This window comes from Oncorhynchus tshawytscha, linkage group LG14, assembly GCF_018296145.1.
Source record: "Oncorhynchus tshawytscha isolate Ot180627B linkage group LG14, Otsh_v2.0, whole genome shotgun sequence".
NCBI lineage: Eukaryota > Metazoa > Chordata > Actinopteri > Salmoniformes > Salmonidae > Oncorhynchus > Oncorhynchus tshawytscha.
The window spans coordinates 38,154,132-38,171,360 of NC_056442.1; the positions used below are offsets into that span (position 1 = coordinate 38,154,132).

General features: G+C 39.7%; 1 protein-coding gene across 1 annotated transcript in view; it reads right to left on the minus strand.

The window, feature by feature from the left end:
* The window catches only part of LOC112267179 (CXADR-like membrane protein), an 83,399-nt gene extending 67,388 nt beyond the window's left edge, over positions 1 to 16,011 (minus strand). Inside the window, exon 1 of the mRNA XM_042297502.1 lies at positions 15,485 to 16,011. Within this exon, the coding sequence (XP_042153436.1) occupies positions 15,485 to 15,545 (61 nt within the window). The 5' untranslated portion in view covers positions 15,546 to 16,011. The remainder of the gene's footprint in view (positions 1 to 15,484) is intronic.
* Positions 16,012 to 17,229: the final 1,218 nt, after the last annotated feature.

Consider the following 17,229-nt stretch of genomic DNA (forward strand, 5'->3'; position numbering starts at 1 on the left):
CCAACTTTAATTATTTTAGGAGCTTGATTTTGCAAACGTTGCTATTCCTCCTCCACAACAACTCGGGACCTCAGACTGCAAATCATGCCAAATGTTAACACTCCAGATTTCCCTTTCTGAAATGACACAGACAATAAAGTGATGTGTGCTGTTAATAACCTCACATTGAATATCAAGAAGACAAGCCGTGCCCGTCATGTTCTATTTGCTCCCAACTGAACCTTTGCTCCAAAAACTTAACAAATATTTGAAAAGAAACATCTCATTCACAAGCAGACTGTTCAGCACCACTATGGAATACATTGAAATGTGACAGTTTTGACAAAACCACAAAACCATGACAAGCACTTTAAACACAGTCCTAAGCCGTGTCTTCTCTGGTGGCGTAGTGAACTACAGTTAGCCTGCCAGGCTGCATGAGGACCAACGTAAAGAATCCAGGAGAGACACAGGAGAAGCAGAAGATGACTAAACAATGGAGTGAAAATGGTAGCATCTGCAGGAAATGTAACTAGGAGCTTAGACCATCCGGGAACAGGGAAGTATATGGCATTAATTTGCCACTCCCCAGGGTACTGGAAGCCTCCTCAGACACAGGAGTTGTGTGTGTTTTAGAGAGAGAGAGAGAAAGAAAGAGAGAGAGAGAGAGAGAGAGAGAGAGAGAGAGAGAATATGTGTATTTCAGGCATGCAGAATAACAACCCCACACTACACTTTTATCAGAACACAGGGGTGGTGCTTCTGCCACCTCAGTCAAGGGAAAACACAATGTGCCCACTTTGGAAAGGCAATATTAAAAGCCTTGTACTGTGAAAATCTAATGCTTGTGTGTGTTTGGGTTGTATTTTACATTGCTATTTCTGCACGGCACTCTGCGACTTGGTGGATAACATCAAACCATAGAGCTACACATCTGCATGGGCAGTATAGTGGAAAGGCTCCATTTCATCATCTAGTCAGGTCTAACGACTCGTAAAAACAAAGGTGATGATGCCATCTGTTCTGGAACAGTTTCACAGGAAGAGGAGAATGTTCTTACTTTTCAGCAATCTACTGTACACTCACCATGGTCTAAGCCAGGGGTGCCAAACATACATAAAACAACATCTCTCTATATATTTTTGGGGGGCTGGGGAGGGGTCATATTAAAGTATGTTAAATATACTTTAAAATGAACCAAACCAAATTGAAACTGTGTAGTAATCAGTTGTGTAAAGTACTTAAATAAAATACTTAAGTTTTTTTGGGGGGTATCTGTACTTTAATTTACTACTGTACTTTTTAACAACTTATACTTTTAATTCATTACATTCCTCAAGAAAAGTCTAAACTTTTTACTCCATATATTTTCCCTGACACCCAAAAGTACTTAGCAGGACAGGAACATTGTCTAAATCACACACGAATCAAGAGAACATCCCTGGTCATCCCTACTGCCTCTGATCTGGCAGACTCACTAAACACACATGCTTAATGTGTAATGATGTCTGAGTGTTGAAGTGTACCCCTGGCTATCTGTAAATACATTTAAAAAACAAGAAAATGGTGCCATCTGGTTTGCTAAATATAAGGAATTTGAAATTACTATACTTTTACTTTTGATACTTAAGTATATTTAAAACCAAATATATTTAGAATTTTACTCAAGTGGTATTTTACTGGGTGAGTCACTTTTACTTGAGTCATTTTCTATTAAGGTATCTTTACTTTTACTCAAGTTTGACAATTGGGTACTTTTTCCACCACTGGTAGTAATGATAATGGTTCTACATTCATACAGTTTGTTGATTGTGTCCTGCTCGCTAATAACCACCAAAATGAAAGCTAGACAGTCAGGGAGCATCGCATTTTTCAAAAACAATGGATAAGGAGTATTTTTCAAAAACATTTACAGGGAGGAAATATAACCAATTTTAAGTGCGGCCCTCCAAACCTCGTTGAAGACCGAATGCAGCCCCCAGGGGCAAAATGAGTTTGACACCCCTGGTCTAAGCACCTAAATGTGACTTAATCTCCTAAGCAAACATTAACTTCTTCCATTGAGTGCATCTCGCCTCGTAGCGTTTAAAGGTTGAGCCACCGTTAGTGTGACACATTGCAGGCTAGCGTAATCAGCAGCATTAAACACTTAATTGCAGGAAGCCTAGCGTTTGATCAGCGATATCCAGTTTACAATGTTTTTGCTGTGGAATGAACAGCCAGATAAATGCCTGGCATTGTGTCTCGATAATTAAACCATCCATCATGATGCCTCTAGTACAAGATAACAGCAAGCCACTACAGTGGGACCTAAATATGGCATTCTACAGTTACTCGCACTGAATAGCAATAAAAGATCTGCAGTCATGATGACCAATGCATTCATCCTTAGTTTAAAAAATATCAGCATCAGTTTACAGTACGCGTTTATCATATAAAGCCTTTTTCATGGTTCTAATAAAATAATTGCAACCTACATGTATCTGAAGTACAGGATGTTGTGTAATGGTCAATTTATGACAGACATGAAAGAAAAGTGTTGAACCACGAACAAGCTTCGGATTTTAAAACCCCTCCATATCAAACAGGGAAGACAGATGGTCCTCAAGCTGTTATTGCTACCTGCAGGTTAACCATTCCTTCTTCCTACTTTTAAATGCACTTATCAATGGCCACCAAATTCCCCCCTGCAAACACCATCCATCTTTGGGTCTTTTCCGGATGGAGTGGTGATGACAATGGGGGGTGAAGATGAATGCAAGAAGAAAAGGATGCCTCTGCTGATTACTGGCGCTAACGCTTGGGGGAGAGCAGCAAGAGGGAAATGGAGTGAGACAATGGAGCACGTGGGTTCAGAACACCTAATGGAGTGGCCTGCTAGCAGAGCTAATAGACTATTTCAAATTGAAAGGAACAGCAGGCGTCTAAATAGTCAGACGTGGAACATTCCCCCTGTTCTCTCAGTTGGCTCTCATTCCACAAGAAAGAGAGGGAGAAAAAACAACAGGGATGTCATTGCCTTGTGAAACATGCTTTTGCATCATTGGTTGATTAAAAAAAATCTGAATTCAATTTCAATAATTAATTTACTGCTTAATGTCATACGAGGGAGAAGAAGTCAATCCTTAGTGAATTAACGTTGCTGTCCTGGTGCGAGGGAAGCATGTTCAGAGATTCTCCTGCTTGAATGTGTGAAGAATCCCCAAGTTTTCTTAGTAAAAAAAAGAGAAAGAAAACATCTGTTTTTTTTTCTTGCATTTTCAATGTTGGACATAAAAACCTGTAAAATACCAGGAAATCAGCTCCAATGGATTTTAATTGGGGAAATCTGTTCCCAAGTATTTCCACCAATAAAGGCTGCTGAGGGGTGAACGGCTCATAATATTGGCCGGAATGGAGCAAATGGAATGGCAACAAACACCTGGAAATCATGTGTTTGATGTATTTGATAACGTTCCTCTAATTTTGCTACACTCATTACCATGAGCCCGTTCTCCCCAATTAAGGTTCCACCGACCTGTGATTTCCATGCATAGTAGAGAGACGTGATCATATACACATGTAAGCAAGGTTTGAAATTATTATGTTTTAGTGAAATATAGGGTATATATAGGGTATATAAATATATCTGTTTGGGCTGCTTGCGGTCAATTTGCGGTCTACAAATTATTGTAATCGGGTAGCGATTTTAGCATGTAAATCTTGGTGGGGCAAACAAACAAAAAATGTGGGGGATGCATGCCAGCAAAGCCACTGCACAACACAACACTAAACAATAGATTAATTGCACTGTAACGGTGACAAATTGTGCCCACAAACTGCTAGGGCCTTCATAAAGATGTCCCAACAGCAGTCCCAACACCTTACTGCTACACCTGGCTATATTCGAAGCCTTGTCTGGAAGCAAAATAGTTCATTCAGCCTCATTTACTGCCTTTAAAAAAACATAGCTGATATGGCTCACTTGCTTAAACAAATGTGGATTCTACTGACAATTGAGATGTACAAACTAGGGCATAAGGGGACGACAAGAAGTAAAGAGGCAATCCTTAATTTTGATTAAGACATTAATGAGCGAGCTAGGACGGACCTAGTCAATATAACTATTTGTTCAGCACTTTTGAAATGTACAGCGACAGAATCCAGAACATGGGCTGTTCTTAGTATTCTCCCTGTACACCCAGTCCGAACCATAGGGTAAATAAAGGGGGCATATAAGCAAACAATGAACGCTCTTACAATATTCGATGATTACATTTTTCTAAAACAGGTTATAGGCTACATGTGTATCACAAAGTCAGAACAGTAGGTGAAATTAACAGGGGAAAAATAGACCAAATGATTAGGGTGAGGCAACTAATAGAAACTAATAGAAACTACACAACATACACTTCGTACATTCTTACAGTAGCTACAGTTTACATACTCCCTGGCATTTTACATAATATATGCAGCAGCGTACAAGACATTTTTGGACTCACCTTGTTGTGCTGTGTTCACTTGAACAGGAAGATGGTGCGGCAGTCCTTCGTGGGCAAATTTTGTCATCAAACGTTGTCATCAAAGTCTGACATTCTCTGGATTGATGATGCTTTCAAGACAACTGGGAACTTGGAAAAAAACAAGGTTGAATCATGATAACATCCGTGATCTTCAGATCGTAGCCCTAGAAATAGGCCCGAGTTCCCAACTTACAATTCCGAGTTGGATGACCATTATTCCAGTAGGAGCTTGTTTTTCCCAGAGTTCTCAGTTGACTTGAGCTCATTGAAGTCAGATTTCCCAGTTCCGAGTTAACAGTTGATTTAAACGTGGCAAAAATCATGCTGGGTTGACAGCATGGCCAATGTTGAATGTTTATCATTCTAAGATTGGAAAGAGAGACCCTTAAACCCAGAATTGGGACCACACACCAACTCTACGGAATAGCAGTCTAGTGATTGCTTTGCAATGCTTGCAGTTAGCCACTGATTGTAATGTAATGTTTTTGTCCAATGGCCGATGAGCACCGATATGTTTCATCTGTAATTTCTCTTCATTATTTCTCTTCATATGACAAGGATCAAAAAGGATTTGCCAGTAGATTGTCGACTTGATTCATTATGATGACTGCTAGCTAAGATTTTGAAAGTATGATCAAAGCTACTGTAGATATAAGGTGATTTGATGTCATTTTATCTGTGGCCAATGACCTTGAACCTTCTTGGATTGGCACTTCTAATGTAGCTCTATGGCACACCCAAGGAGCTTGAATTTTTTTAGCTCTACCCTTAGATTTGGCAGTGACGTAGTGTCCCCATGAGTGAAAGAACACTGAGCCAATCACAGCGCAACTAGAGAATTGTCACGTTCGCTGGAATAATTATCGGACCAAGCTGCAGCGCAATATGGTTTCCACATATTATTTATTAGAAACGCACAAAACAACAAAGAAAGAATAAAACAAACAACGAACCGTAACAAATAGGTGTAACATACACTAACTTAAAACAATATCCCATAAAACACAGGTGGAAAAAATGCTACTTAAATATGATCCCCAAACGATAGCCAGCTGCCTCTAATTGGGAATCATACCAAACACCAACATAGAAAAACTAAACTAGAACCACACATAGAAAATAATAACAAGAAAACCCCCCAGTCATGCCCTGACCTACTATACCATAGAAAAACAAAGGCTCTCTATGGTCAGGGCGTAACAAGAATATTACCAACCCCTACGCTCCGTATTTTCCACTGGCTGCCCCACCACCATAGAAAGCAATGAGCTAGGCTGAAAGACCTGCATTTTGGAGCTGCCTTACTCAAGAAAGCAAAAAAAAGACCATGTTTGTATGCAGTTTTATTTATCATTCAATTATTTATTACTCAATTATTATTATTATTTTTTTTTTACATTGTTTGCAAACTGATATGTGACACGTATTATCGCCAAAATAACATGGAAAACAGGCAACCCCTCACAAAAATAAAAAACAATATTTTTATTTAGCTTTTTTTTAGATAAATATGTGGGGCTGAATTACGGGACGCCACTGATTGTAAAAATGTTCCGCCCCCTCCGAACATCCGCTCCAGAAAAAATTGGCCCGCGGCTGAATCTAGTTGATGGTCACTGTCACAGAGTGCTTTATAGTGAGAACCTATTCCTCTGAGAGCAATATTCCCAAATTATTCAGATCTTCAGTCACATCATGCCTTTTGAATATCAAAGCCTCTATTTGGACATAATAATCAATTAGTCCCTCCAGGATTCTGCGATTCTGTGATTGCAATTTTTTGGGGAGAAATCAACAATTCCTTGCATTTTATTTGAGGGCATGCACATTTGACTAATCGCATAAAACAGTCAAATCACAATTCATAATCGCAGACTTGCAATGTCAACACCTCAGCTCTAGCTAATGGGTGGTCCAGATGACAGTGGGCTAGAGCGTTTGACACAGAGGAATCGCACACTACAGCCTCGGAGGAAAATAAGGTTTGGCCAATTTCAGCCATGGAACTAACGTACAGAATGACAATCCCATTCTTTTCAATGGAGGAAAATCGCATATAAAATACATTGTAAGGCACTTGTTATTCTTCTCGTGTCGTTGATGTAAGCAGCATGCTAAGCTGCTTGAAAATGAAAGACCTTTGCGACAGAAACTATTTATTTTTCTGTACCAATAACGGATCCCTCAGCCTCTCTGAAAACAGAAATACCTGGTTTCCAAAGAGAGAACACAGATCAAAAGCATGTTTTGCTATGAGTAGACAAGCGTGCCACACTTATTTTGGGCTGCCAGTTTTCAGTTAGGTAGAGCATGTTTGAGAGAAGCAAAACAGAGCTGTGAGCTTGGAATGATAGCATCCTAACAATGAATGATGATAATGGATTTCTTTTAAATGGTATTCAGAAGATGTGTTGATTTTGATAAGTCTCTATTCACTTGGCAGTAGCTATCCATTGAAATATGTGGTTGAAGTCCAACAGTGCCAATCATTTATGTGCAACAATATCATACCAGGGGATCGGAAAAACCATGATCAGTCAATGGGAAATATCATTATACTTTTGGGTAAAGTATTTATTTTTAGGGCAATATTGGTAGAAATGTTACAAATAGGGAGTTTCCAGACCCCCGTAAGACATCATAGTAAAATGGAGGGATGTATTCCAAAAGGAAATAGCAAAATGGCATTATACTGGGAAAGATGGGTTCATCTCTGGACATCGGAGGGTTATCGTTAAAATCAGAATGAATGGTGGATTGGTCGCTTTGGGTGAAAATCTGGCATTTGCAGAAAGAGTAAATTAGGACCATGCCCTTCGTAGTATGGGGCAAAAACATCAGTATTTGTCTTGTCATTTGTTCACCCTCAGATCTCTGCGTCCTTATAAAACAATCAAAGAGACCCTCATCAAACTGTTTATGTTCACTAGCGGCAAAGTTTTCCTGATCAGAAGCAATAATGGTCCCCGCTCTATTGACTTTCATGGTTATTTACCCCAACAAATAATGCAGAAATCCTCACTTTTGCTTGTAAATGACCATGGTGGCAGAGATGAAAGAAATCTGTAGGGTACTCTGTTGTTTGAACCCCTTTTATGAACCTAAAATGGAAGGTTTGCAATGCTTGGTAGATATCATAGAAAGAAGAGCTTGGTGTACCAGAATGAACGTAGCCTACTGTACTATACATGTGGCTTGAGTTAACGTGAATCTGAGCCTCTCCAGAGCATCTGTCAAAAGTTAGCCGTACAGGGAAATAGGCAGTTCCTGTTCATGTGTTCCAAAATAATCTGGAAGTAATTTTGTCAGTGAAGGTTGAAAAGCGGCTGAGATTTATAGATCAGAAAACAACACACACCCAGTTCTGTCCAGATGTTTGTGGCCCACATCAATGCTACATAATATTTCAAGCAAAGACATATTGTATTTTGAGACAGACCTCTTGAAAAGACATTGATCAATGGGGAAATTGATGTCCAATGTCAATGTAGTGTATTGATGCAAATAAGATGGTGACAGACACAAGGGGGTAAAATAGGAAGGATGTAGAAAAAAGAGAGGAAATCTGTCATACTGAAATTTACATTTTCATCTCGCCAGAATGACCTTCACTTGTATCGAAGATGATTTTGGCTGTTAAAACCTCTCTTGGATATGTGGGATGGTAGCATCCCACCTCGCCAACAGCCAGTAAAAGAGCAGGGCGCCAAATTCAAAACAACAAAAATCTCATAATTAAAATTCCTCAAGCATACAAGTATTTTACACCATTTTAAAGATAAAATTATTGTTAACGTCTTTGGCATAGGGGGCAGCATTTTCACTTTTGGATGAATAATGTGCCCAGAGTGAACTGCCTCCTACTCAGTCCCAGATGCTAATATATGCATATTATTATAAGTATTGGATAGAAAACACTCTGAAGTTTCTAAAATTGTTTGAATGATGTTTGTGAGAATAACAGAACTCATATGGCAGGCAAAAACCTGAGAAAAAAATCAAAACAAGAAGTGGGAAATCTGAGGTTTGTAGTTTTTGAACTCACCCCTATCGAATACACAGTGGGATACGGGTTATTTTTGCACTTCCTAGGGCTTCCACTAGATGTCAACCATCTTTAGAACATTGTTTCAGGCTTCTCATGTGAAGGGAGGTCGGGTGGGAGCTGTTTGACTGAGGGGTTTCTCTTTCTCAGTCATGCGCTTTCACATGAGAGGTAGCTCTCGTTCCATTGCTTTTCTACAGACAATGGAATTCTCCAGTTGGAACATTATTGAACTTTTATGATAAAAACATCCTAAAGATTGATTCTATACTTAGTTTGACAAGTTTCTTCGACCTGTAATATAACTTTTTGAACTTTTTGTCCGATGTTCGGCTGGACCAGGACGCGCTTTTGGATTTGTTTACCAAACGCCCTAACAAAAGAAGTTATTTGGACATAAATGGACATAAATGATGGACATTATCGAACAAAACAAACATTTATTGTGCAACTGCGATTCCTGGGAGTGCATTCTGATGAAGATCATCAAAGGTAAGTGAATATTTATAATGCTATTTCTGACTAATGTTGACTACCCAACAATACTCGACTCAGCAAACTGGATGCAGTTTATCACAGTGCCATCCGTTTTGTTACTAAAGCACCTTATACCACCCACCACTGCGACCTGTATGCTCTAGTCGGCTGGCCCTCGCTACATATTCGTCGCCAGACCCACTGGCTCCAGGTCATCTACAAGTCCATGCTAGGTAAAAGCTCCGCCTTATCTCAGTTCACTGGTCACGATGGCAACACCCACCCGTAGCACGTGCTCCATCAGGTGTATCTCACTGATCATCCCTAAAGCCAATACCTCATTTGGCCGCCTTTCGTTCCAGTTCTCTGCTGCCTGTGACTGGAACGAAAATCGCTGAAGTTGGAGACTTTTATCTCCCTCACCAACTTCAAACATCTGCTATCTGAGCAGCTAACCGATCACTGCAGCTGTACATAGTCTATCGGTAAATAGCCCACCCAATTTACCTACCTCAACCCCATACAGTTTATATTTATTTACTTTTCTGCTCTTTTGCACACCAGTATCTCTACCTGTACATGACCATCTGATCATTTATCACTCCAGTGTTAATCTGCAAAATTGTAATTATTCGCCTACCTCCTCATGCCTTTTGCACACAATGTATATAGACTCTCTTTATTTTTTTATATTTTTTTCTACTGTGTTATTGACTTGTTAATTGTTTACTCCATGTGTAACTCTGTGTTGTCTGTTCACACTGCTATGCTTTATCTTGGCCAGGTCACAGTTGTAAATGAGAACTTGTTCTCAACTAGCCACCTGGTTAAATAAAGGTGACATCTAGTGGAAGCCGTAGGAAGTGCAATATGACCCCATTTACACTCTATATTGGAGAGTTGAAAAACTACAAACCTCAGATTTCCCAATTCCTGGTTGGATTTTTCTCAGGTTTTCGACTGCCATATGTGTTCTGTTATACTCACAGACATCATTCAAACAGTTTTAGAAACTTCAGAGTGTTTTCTATCCAATACTACTAATAATATACAAATATTAGCATCTGGGACTGAGTAGGAGGCAGTTCACTCTGTGCACGCTATTCATCCAAGCTACTCAATATTGCCCCCCTGTCACCACGAAGTTAAAAATACACACATTGAAAATATTCCACAGAGAGTGCAAGAAAGCAGGCACTATTTCACCTAAAATCACTCTCATTCAGAACACAGAACTAGGGCCTGGATTCAATCAGATCTAGCGCTAACCAGCGTTATCCAGCATTGGCTGGATCCACATACAGTGCATTCGGAAAGTATTTAGACCCCTTGACATTTTCCACATTTTGTTACATTAGAGACTTATTCTGAAATGGATTACATCGTTTTTCCCCGTAATCAATCTACACACAATAACCCATAATGCCAAAGCAAAAACAGGTTTTTAGAAATTTTAGCAAATGTTTTCAAAATAAAACTCTTAAATATCACATTTACAAAAGTATTCAGACCCGTTAGTCAGTACTTTGTTGAAGCAACTTTGGCAGCGATTACAGCCTCGAGTCTTCTTGGGTATGACGCTACAAGCTTGGCAGTACCTGAATTTGAAGAGTTTTTACCATTCTTCTCTGCAGATCCTCTCAAGCTCTGTCAGGTTGGATGGGGAGCGTATCTGCACAGCTTTTTTCAGGTCTCTCCAGAGATGTTAGATCGGGTTCAAGTCCGGGCTCTGGCTGGGCCACTCTAAGACATTCAGAGACTTGTGCCAAAACCATTCCTTCATTGTCTTGGCTGTCTGCTTAGCGTCATTGTCCTGTTGGAAGGGGAACTGTCACCCCAGTCTGAGGTCCTGAACGCTCTGGAGCAGGTTTTCACCAAGGATCTCTCTGTACTTTGTTCCATTCATCTTTCCCTCGATCCTGACTAGTCTCCCAGTTGCTGCTGCTGAAAAACATCCCACAGCATGATGCTGCCACCACAATGCGAGTTTGGTGATTCCAAACTTCTTCCATTTAAGAATGATGGAGGCCACTGTTTTCTCACGGCCCTTCAATGCTGCAGAAATGTTTTGGTACCCTTTCCCAGATCTGTCCCTCGACACAATCCTGTCTTGGAGCTCTACGGCCAATTCCTTCCACCTCATGGCTTGTTTTTTGCTCTAGCATGCACTGTCAACTGTGGGACCTGATATGTCCAATCAATATAATTTACCACATATGTACTCCAATCAAGTTGTAGAAACATCTCAAGGATGTTCATTGGAAACAGGATGCACCTGAGCTCAATTTCAAGTCTCATAGCAAAGGGTCTGAATACTTATGTAAATAAGGAATTTCTGTTTTTATTCGTAATAAATGTGCAAAAATGTCTAAAAACCTATTTTCGCTTAGTCATTATGGGGTATTGTGTGTAGATTGATGAGGAAATTGTTTTATTTAATCCATTTTTGAATAAGGCTGTAAAGTAACAAAATATGGAAAAGGTTAAGGTGTCTGAATACTTTCCGAATGAACTGTAGCTGATGTTTTGATGGTGTTGGAGGTGTAACTGAGGTATGAGCTGACAAATTGGGGAACGGCTGCTCGTGTGTCACAAACCACTCCCTTCCTTATTATCCCTACTGCGTTAGAAGTTCACAACGGCACTACAAAGTGTAGGCTCTATTGATGTTAGAAATAATGATTTATAAAAAATTTCAAGCCATTGATGTTAGACTAATGCATGTTTTCATGTTCATTTGGATATGGTGATTTAGTCTAATTCGAGTGTTTGAACTTGCAAAGCGGCTGCATGAACTTCTAATGCGGCTGCATGGGAATTGTGGGATTATAGACAGCTCTAACGCAGTTCCACCTCTGACACTGCCAAAACAACTGATATGCTGATGTTGGCCAAAGCGGATCTGATTGAATCGGGCCCTAGGCTTGCTCTGCACAGAAAAACATCCCTAAAAGCACTTCAATCAATGAAACAAGGTTCTTTCAGAAGAAAATCAGGAAAAGTGTATTAGCCATCTAAAGGCCATAGGAATCAAGTAAGACATAACACATCAGGAAAAACTGCTAGAAAAGCAAATCAGTGTTTGTTAGTGATATGGGTGTATAGTTCTAGTAGTGACAGTTAGACCTTTGTGCTCAAACATAGTCTCATTAGGGTGCTCATTACATGTGTGCTCACATCTTCTAAAAGGTTATTCCATCCTGTGTGTATCTCTGCAATCTAGAGCTTGAAATATTTGGAGTGTTTACGTGAATGCAGTCTCCGCTAATGCGGGAACATTGCTTTCAATTTCAATCACGCTGTAACGCTTTACTTCTGTGATACAGATTGAATACAGCCCCTAGTCTAAGAATATGGACTAGAGCAACAGGGTAGCCTAGTGGTTAGAGTGTTGGACTAGTAACCAGAAGGTTGCAAGTTCAAATCCCCAACCCAAAAAGATACAAATCTGTTGTTCTGCCCCTGAACAGGCAGTTAACCCACTGTTCCTAGGCTGTCATTGAAAATAAGAATTTGTTCTTAACTGACTTGCCTAGTCAAATAAAGGTATAAAAAATATGCAATAACTAGACCTACAGTCTTAATGCTTTCTATGGTCATCAGATTTTTTTAAAAATGGCTGTGTGTTTGTGTGAGATAGGGGGGCTAGTATGTGTGGAATTGTGATTCAGGGCCAAACACATCGAGATGTCACTTCAAAACCTCTGGCTCCGGAGGCTCCTGTCATCTCCACATTTGAGAGATGCTTTGTCCACCCCTGGAGACACGCTAAATATAGAATGGGAACAGAAACCCGTTTTAAACCTAGTCACTCTTAGCATATATCTCCATACATTACAGATCAGATGAACGATGATTATGCAACTTGAGGATGCAACACAAATTCCCTCTGCCATTGTCATAGAGCAGCATAGATGCAAGACTGCTAAATATCATAGCGGTCAAAGTGGATAAGCTCCATTTGAAATTAGGTTGTTTGCAGGTTGGAAATGTATAACTCCAACGGAAGGGCTACTCACTTTTTCCCATTACATTTCTGTCAAGTGAATTACAATCTGTTTTTACTTCCTGGACAGTCATTTAACATGTTCCATTCAAAACCACATATTGCTGAGGGAATGACAGGCAGGCAATCCATCATTAAGCTCCACTACTTTGGTTTGGTTACTCTGGTTCTACTTCCAGCTTTTTTACAGGCTTTACCATATCATTTGACCTTCCACTGCACCATTCATTTTGTGATGTAAGCCTTGATAAAGCCAGTTAAGGAATTCTGTGGTGTTTAATTGTGGTACTTATCTATAATGTGAACACTGGATATTACATCTCCCACAGATATTAAGTTAATTAAGGATGTCTCTGGACTTCCAAGGCCAAAGACAAATTAAAAGGAAATTAGCTCTATTAATTAGTATTGATCATTCCATAATAAAATAAGCTCTTCTCTCTTAGCTCAGCCTCTGGGTTGGTCTTAAATAAATACTGTTCATAACTATAAGGGAAATGTCCTTCAACCTGGTTTGCCATTATGAAAGACCTCACAGAGGGGTATGTCACCACTACATGTATGCCATCTGACTATCAATTCCAACCTACACATTAGCAATACACTAATCTGCTAATAACAAAAAAATAATACAAATTCCATCGTACTCGACATCATCACCACCACCACCACCAAAACATCACCATCATCACCACCACCACCACCACCAAAACATCATCACCACCACCACCACCATCATCATCACCACCATCACCAATATTCACCATCATCAACACCACCATCATCACATCAACTTCATCACCATAATCATCATCACCACCAGCTAACAAAATTAATAGCTGATAATACAGTTCACTAGAGCTATGATTGCATGTCTAGACTGTCAACCCAGTTATCCCCAGCCTATTGGCTAAGGAAAATGAACACAATGACAACCCACATAACTTGTCTGCCTCACTCATAGGCCTATTATTGCAGAGCAGGCTACTGAGACCTCATTCAGGTGTAGCTACTTTGACAATAGAGAACATGTAAAGCTCTAGCTATGGTATTTGCTGAATTTATAGAAACCTCACAGTGAAATTATGATGCGATGTTACTGCAAGAATTATGGAAGATGTGTTGAATTTGGACAAAATAAGACTTTAGGGCCCAATTTAACATACAAATATACTGAACAAAAATACAAACGCAACATGTAAAAATGGCAAAGATTTTACTGTTACAGTTCATATAAGGAAATCAGTCCATTTAAATAAATCAGTAGGGGTGTGGCATTGTCTTGTTTGACAAAACTGCACATTTTAGAGTGGGCTTTTATTGTCCCCAGCACAAGGTGCACCTATGTAATGATCATGCTGTTTTATCAGCTTCACGCAAACAAATGTGTGCACACAATTTGAGAGAAATAATATTTGTGTGTATATGGACAATTTCTGGGATCTTTTATTTCAGCTCATGAAACATGGGACCAACACTTTACATGTTGCATTTATATTTATGTTCAGTATATATTGGCAGAGGTAATGTATTTAATGCGCTATTGCAAAGAACAGATATACTATATTAAAGGTCTAAGTTTGATAAACACATTAGGCTACACACAAAAGGCTACAGCCAATAAACTGTCATCAGAAAAAATATACTAATGGAATGCACCATCACAACAACGGACAGAATTGTTGGAATTGAACCAAAGGAGACAAGAGTAGGCCTATTCCATGTTTGCTTTGCTCAACTCTCACCAACTCTGACCCCGGCACACGCCGGCACGCGATATCCAGCTTCCTCACCTCGTGGTGAAGTCCCTCTCAGGGCACCAGCTAGGCACTCTCAACACCTGCCATGATCTATTAGAAATATCTATTTTTGCCAATCGGTGACACAACACATTAGTTTGTGATTCGGATTATAGGTGGCGTGCGCTGTCTTTGTGCTTTCTGTTAAGAAGCAGTTGTGTTAAATCTGTCATTAACATTCAATGGACAATACAATACAGTCAGACTACAGTCTTTCTCCAGAACCAGTCTAGTGGATGGATGCCTGAAGTGCAGCATTTGTACAGTGATCATAACACAGAAACATCTGCTTTCAATTCACATTGTAGGGGCTTTTTTCCCGAAGTTAACTTTTTTCTTCTTAACACACATTTTTCATTGAATTACTTATCACAATGAAGTGTCATCTCACTATTTATTTTACATTTTAAAATGGCTAATTTGTCAAACTGATCTAGACTATTCATAAAGAACTTGAGATAAATATTATGAACAGCTTATGTTACATTATTTGTATTCTAATTTCGATATAATTCTGGATACAATTACGCACGATGTCAGCTATGTAACATTTTTGTGAACAATAGCCCACATAACGGCTCTGTATAAATCATAACCCCAATTACATCCTTTATCGTGTTATTGATCATCTCCTATTAATAACAACATATTTTCATATGAATGGGAACTCACTTACCCAGAAACAAAGAGCGAAATGTTGCAGACATCACCGCACCCGACACGACTGGAAATCCCATGCGACGAAGCTGGAAACAATGCGCTCAGACTGCCTTAAAATTCATGCGGGTGAACGAAGTGTACAATCACAATAAAGAAAGATTTCAGAAATAGGAGAGAGCAATTAAATATAATCTACAATGAGCAGGGATCCAAGGACATTATATATTGGAACACTCGAAATGTAAATTATTCCCTTCACTAAGGAATGCAGCTCTTTCGTGTCATCAATTTCATCATTATCGGCCACGCGTCAAATCAAAGTTCCCTTCCTTTCTGTGTCGTTCGGGACGCGTGCGTGTCTCAGGTTCCCTCTGTCTCCGTGGCTCTGAACGTTCTCCTCTCCTTCCTATACCGCTGTCCGCTGCACTAGACAGTGAGGGGAAGAATTCCGATAGGTGGATGTTGCTGCATGCTGGATGGAGACCTCTAGAGCCTGAAGCGCTCACATTGCCTCATCTGACCACAAAGGCATCTTGGGCTGGTCTGACTGTGGGGTAGGTTACTTGAGGCCCACTTCCTTAGCAGTGCATCAAAAGGGTAACAATGTTCCCCCCTACAGATGTCTGAATGAAAATGTTTTTTTTATTTTATGTTCTTGCATTATTTTTACAATAGTGCATGCTGGATCTGGAAAAATAATGTGATAGTTTGGGAGACAGCACAGTGGACATTTAACACATGGGAAAGATTGAAATGGAAAATAAATTACTGTAATTCCTTATTTTTTCTATATATAGCATTTAAATTCAATATATATTTGCAATTTCAAACAATTGTAACAAATGTCACTACTCAACACATAGTTCTAGCATTTTTCTGTCGACACATCTATTGGCTTGTAGGAATACGTGTCCATTATCCTGGAGTTATAGTGCACACAGTCAGGATTTATGTATCCATTCATGGGCTCCCTGGCTGTATAATGTATGACTGTGCAACAGTGAGGTAAATAAACGAACAGAGAGAGGAGTAACACTTCCTGTCAGGCATCGAGACAGGCATTTCTACTGAAATAACACACAGGGCTGAGGTCTCCAGTGGCCACCAGGCTAGCCCTTCCCCTTACTGCTGCTTCTCTTTGAAGTGGCTCTTTGAGCACAAGACCCCCCATTCCTTTCCATCCCAATAACTAGATACCCTGAAACAATTCCCCCTCCTTCCCCTCCATCTACATCAAGCTAATGTGCCAGGAGAGATATGGAAGTGCTTCTATTTGTCTCACTCTACCCATGTGCTATAGAAAGTGCAGTTTTGTCAGAGAGCTCCTTCAAATTTTATACAAACTGATATGTTTTTTTTTTGTATTTGGGCAGGCAGCGTAGCCTAGTGGCTAGAGTGTTGGACTAATAACCATGAGGTTGTGAGTTCAAATCCCCAAGCTGGCAGGGTACAAATCTGTTGTTCTACCCCTGAACAAGGCAGTTAACCCACTGTTTCTAGTCTGTCATTGAAAATAAGAAATTGTTCTTAATTAACTGACTTGCCTTGTCAAAATAAATTCATAAATGTGTCCTATTTTGACATAATGTTATTGATAGACGTCAATCAATCTTATGGCAAACATGTCATTTATATAATTGTCTAATTGCGACAACTCAATTCATTGTCGAAGAGTAAGAGCATAACATGAAACTTCGCTCTTCCAACACAGATTATCAAACTATGATGGATGGAAGATTACCCTTGATGCTGCAATCCAAG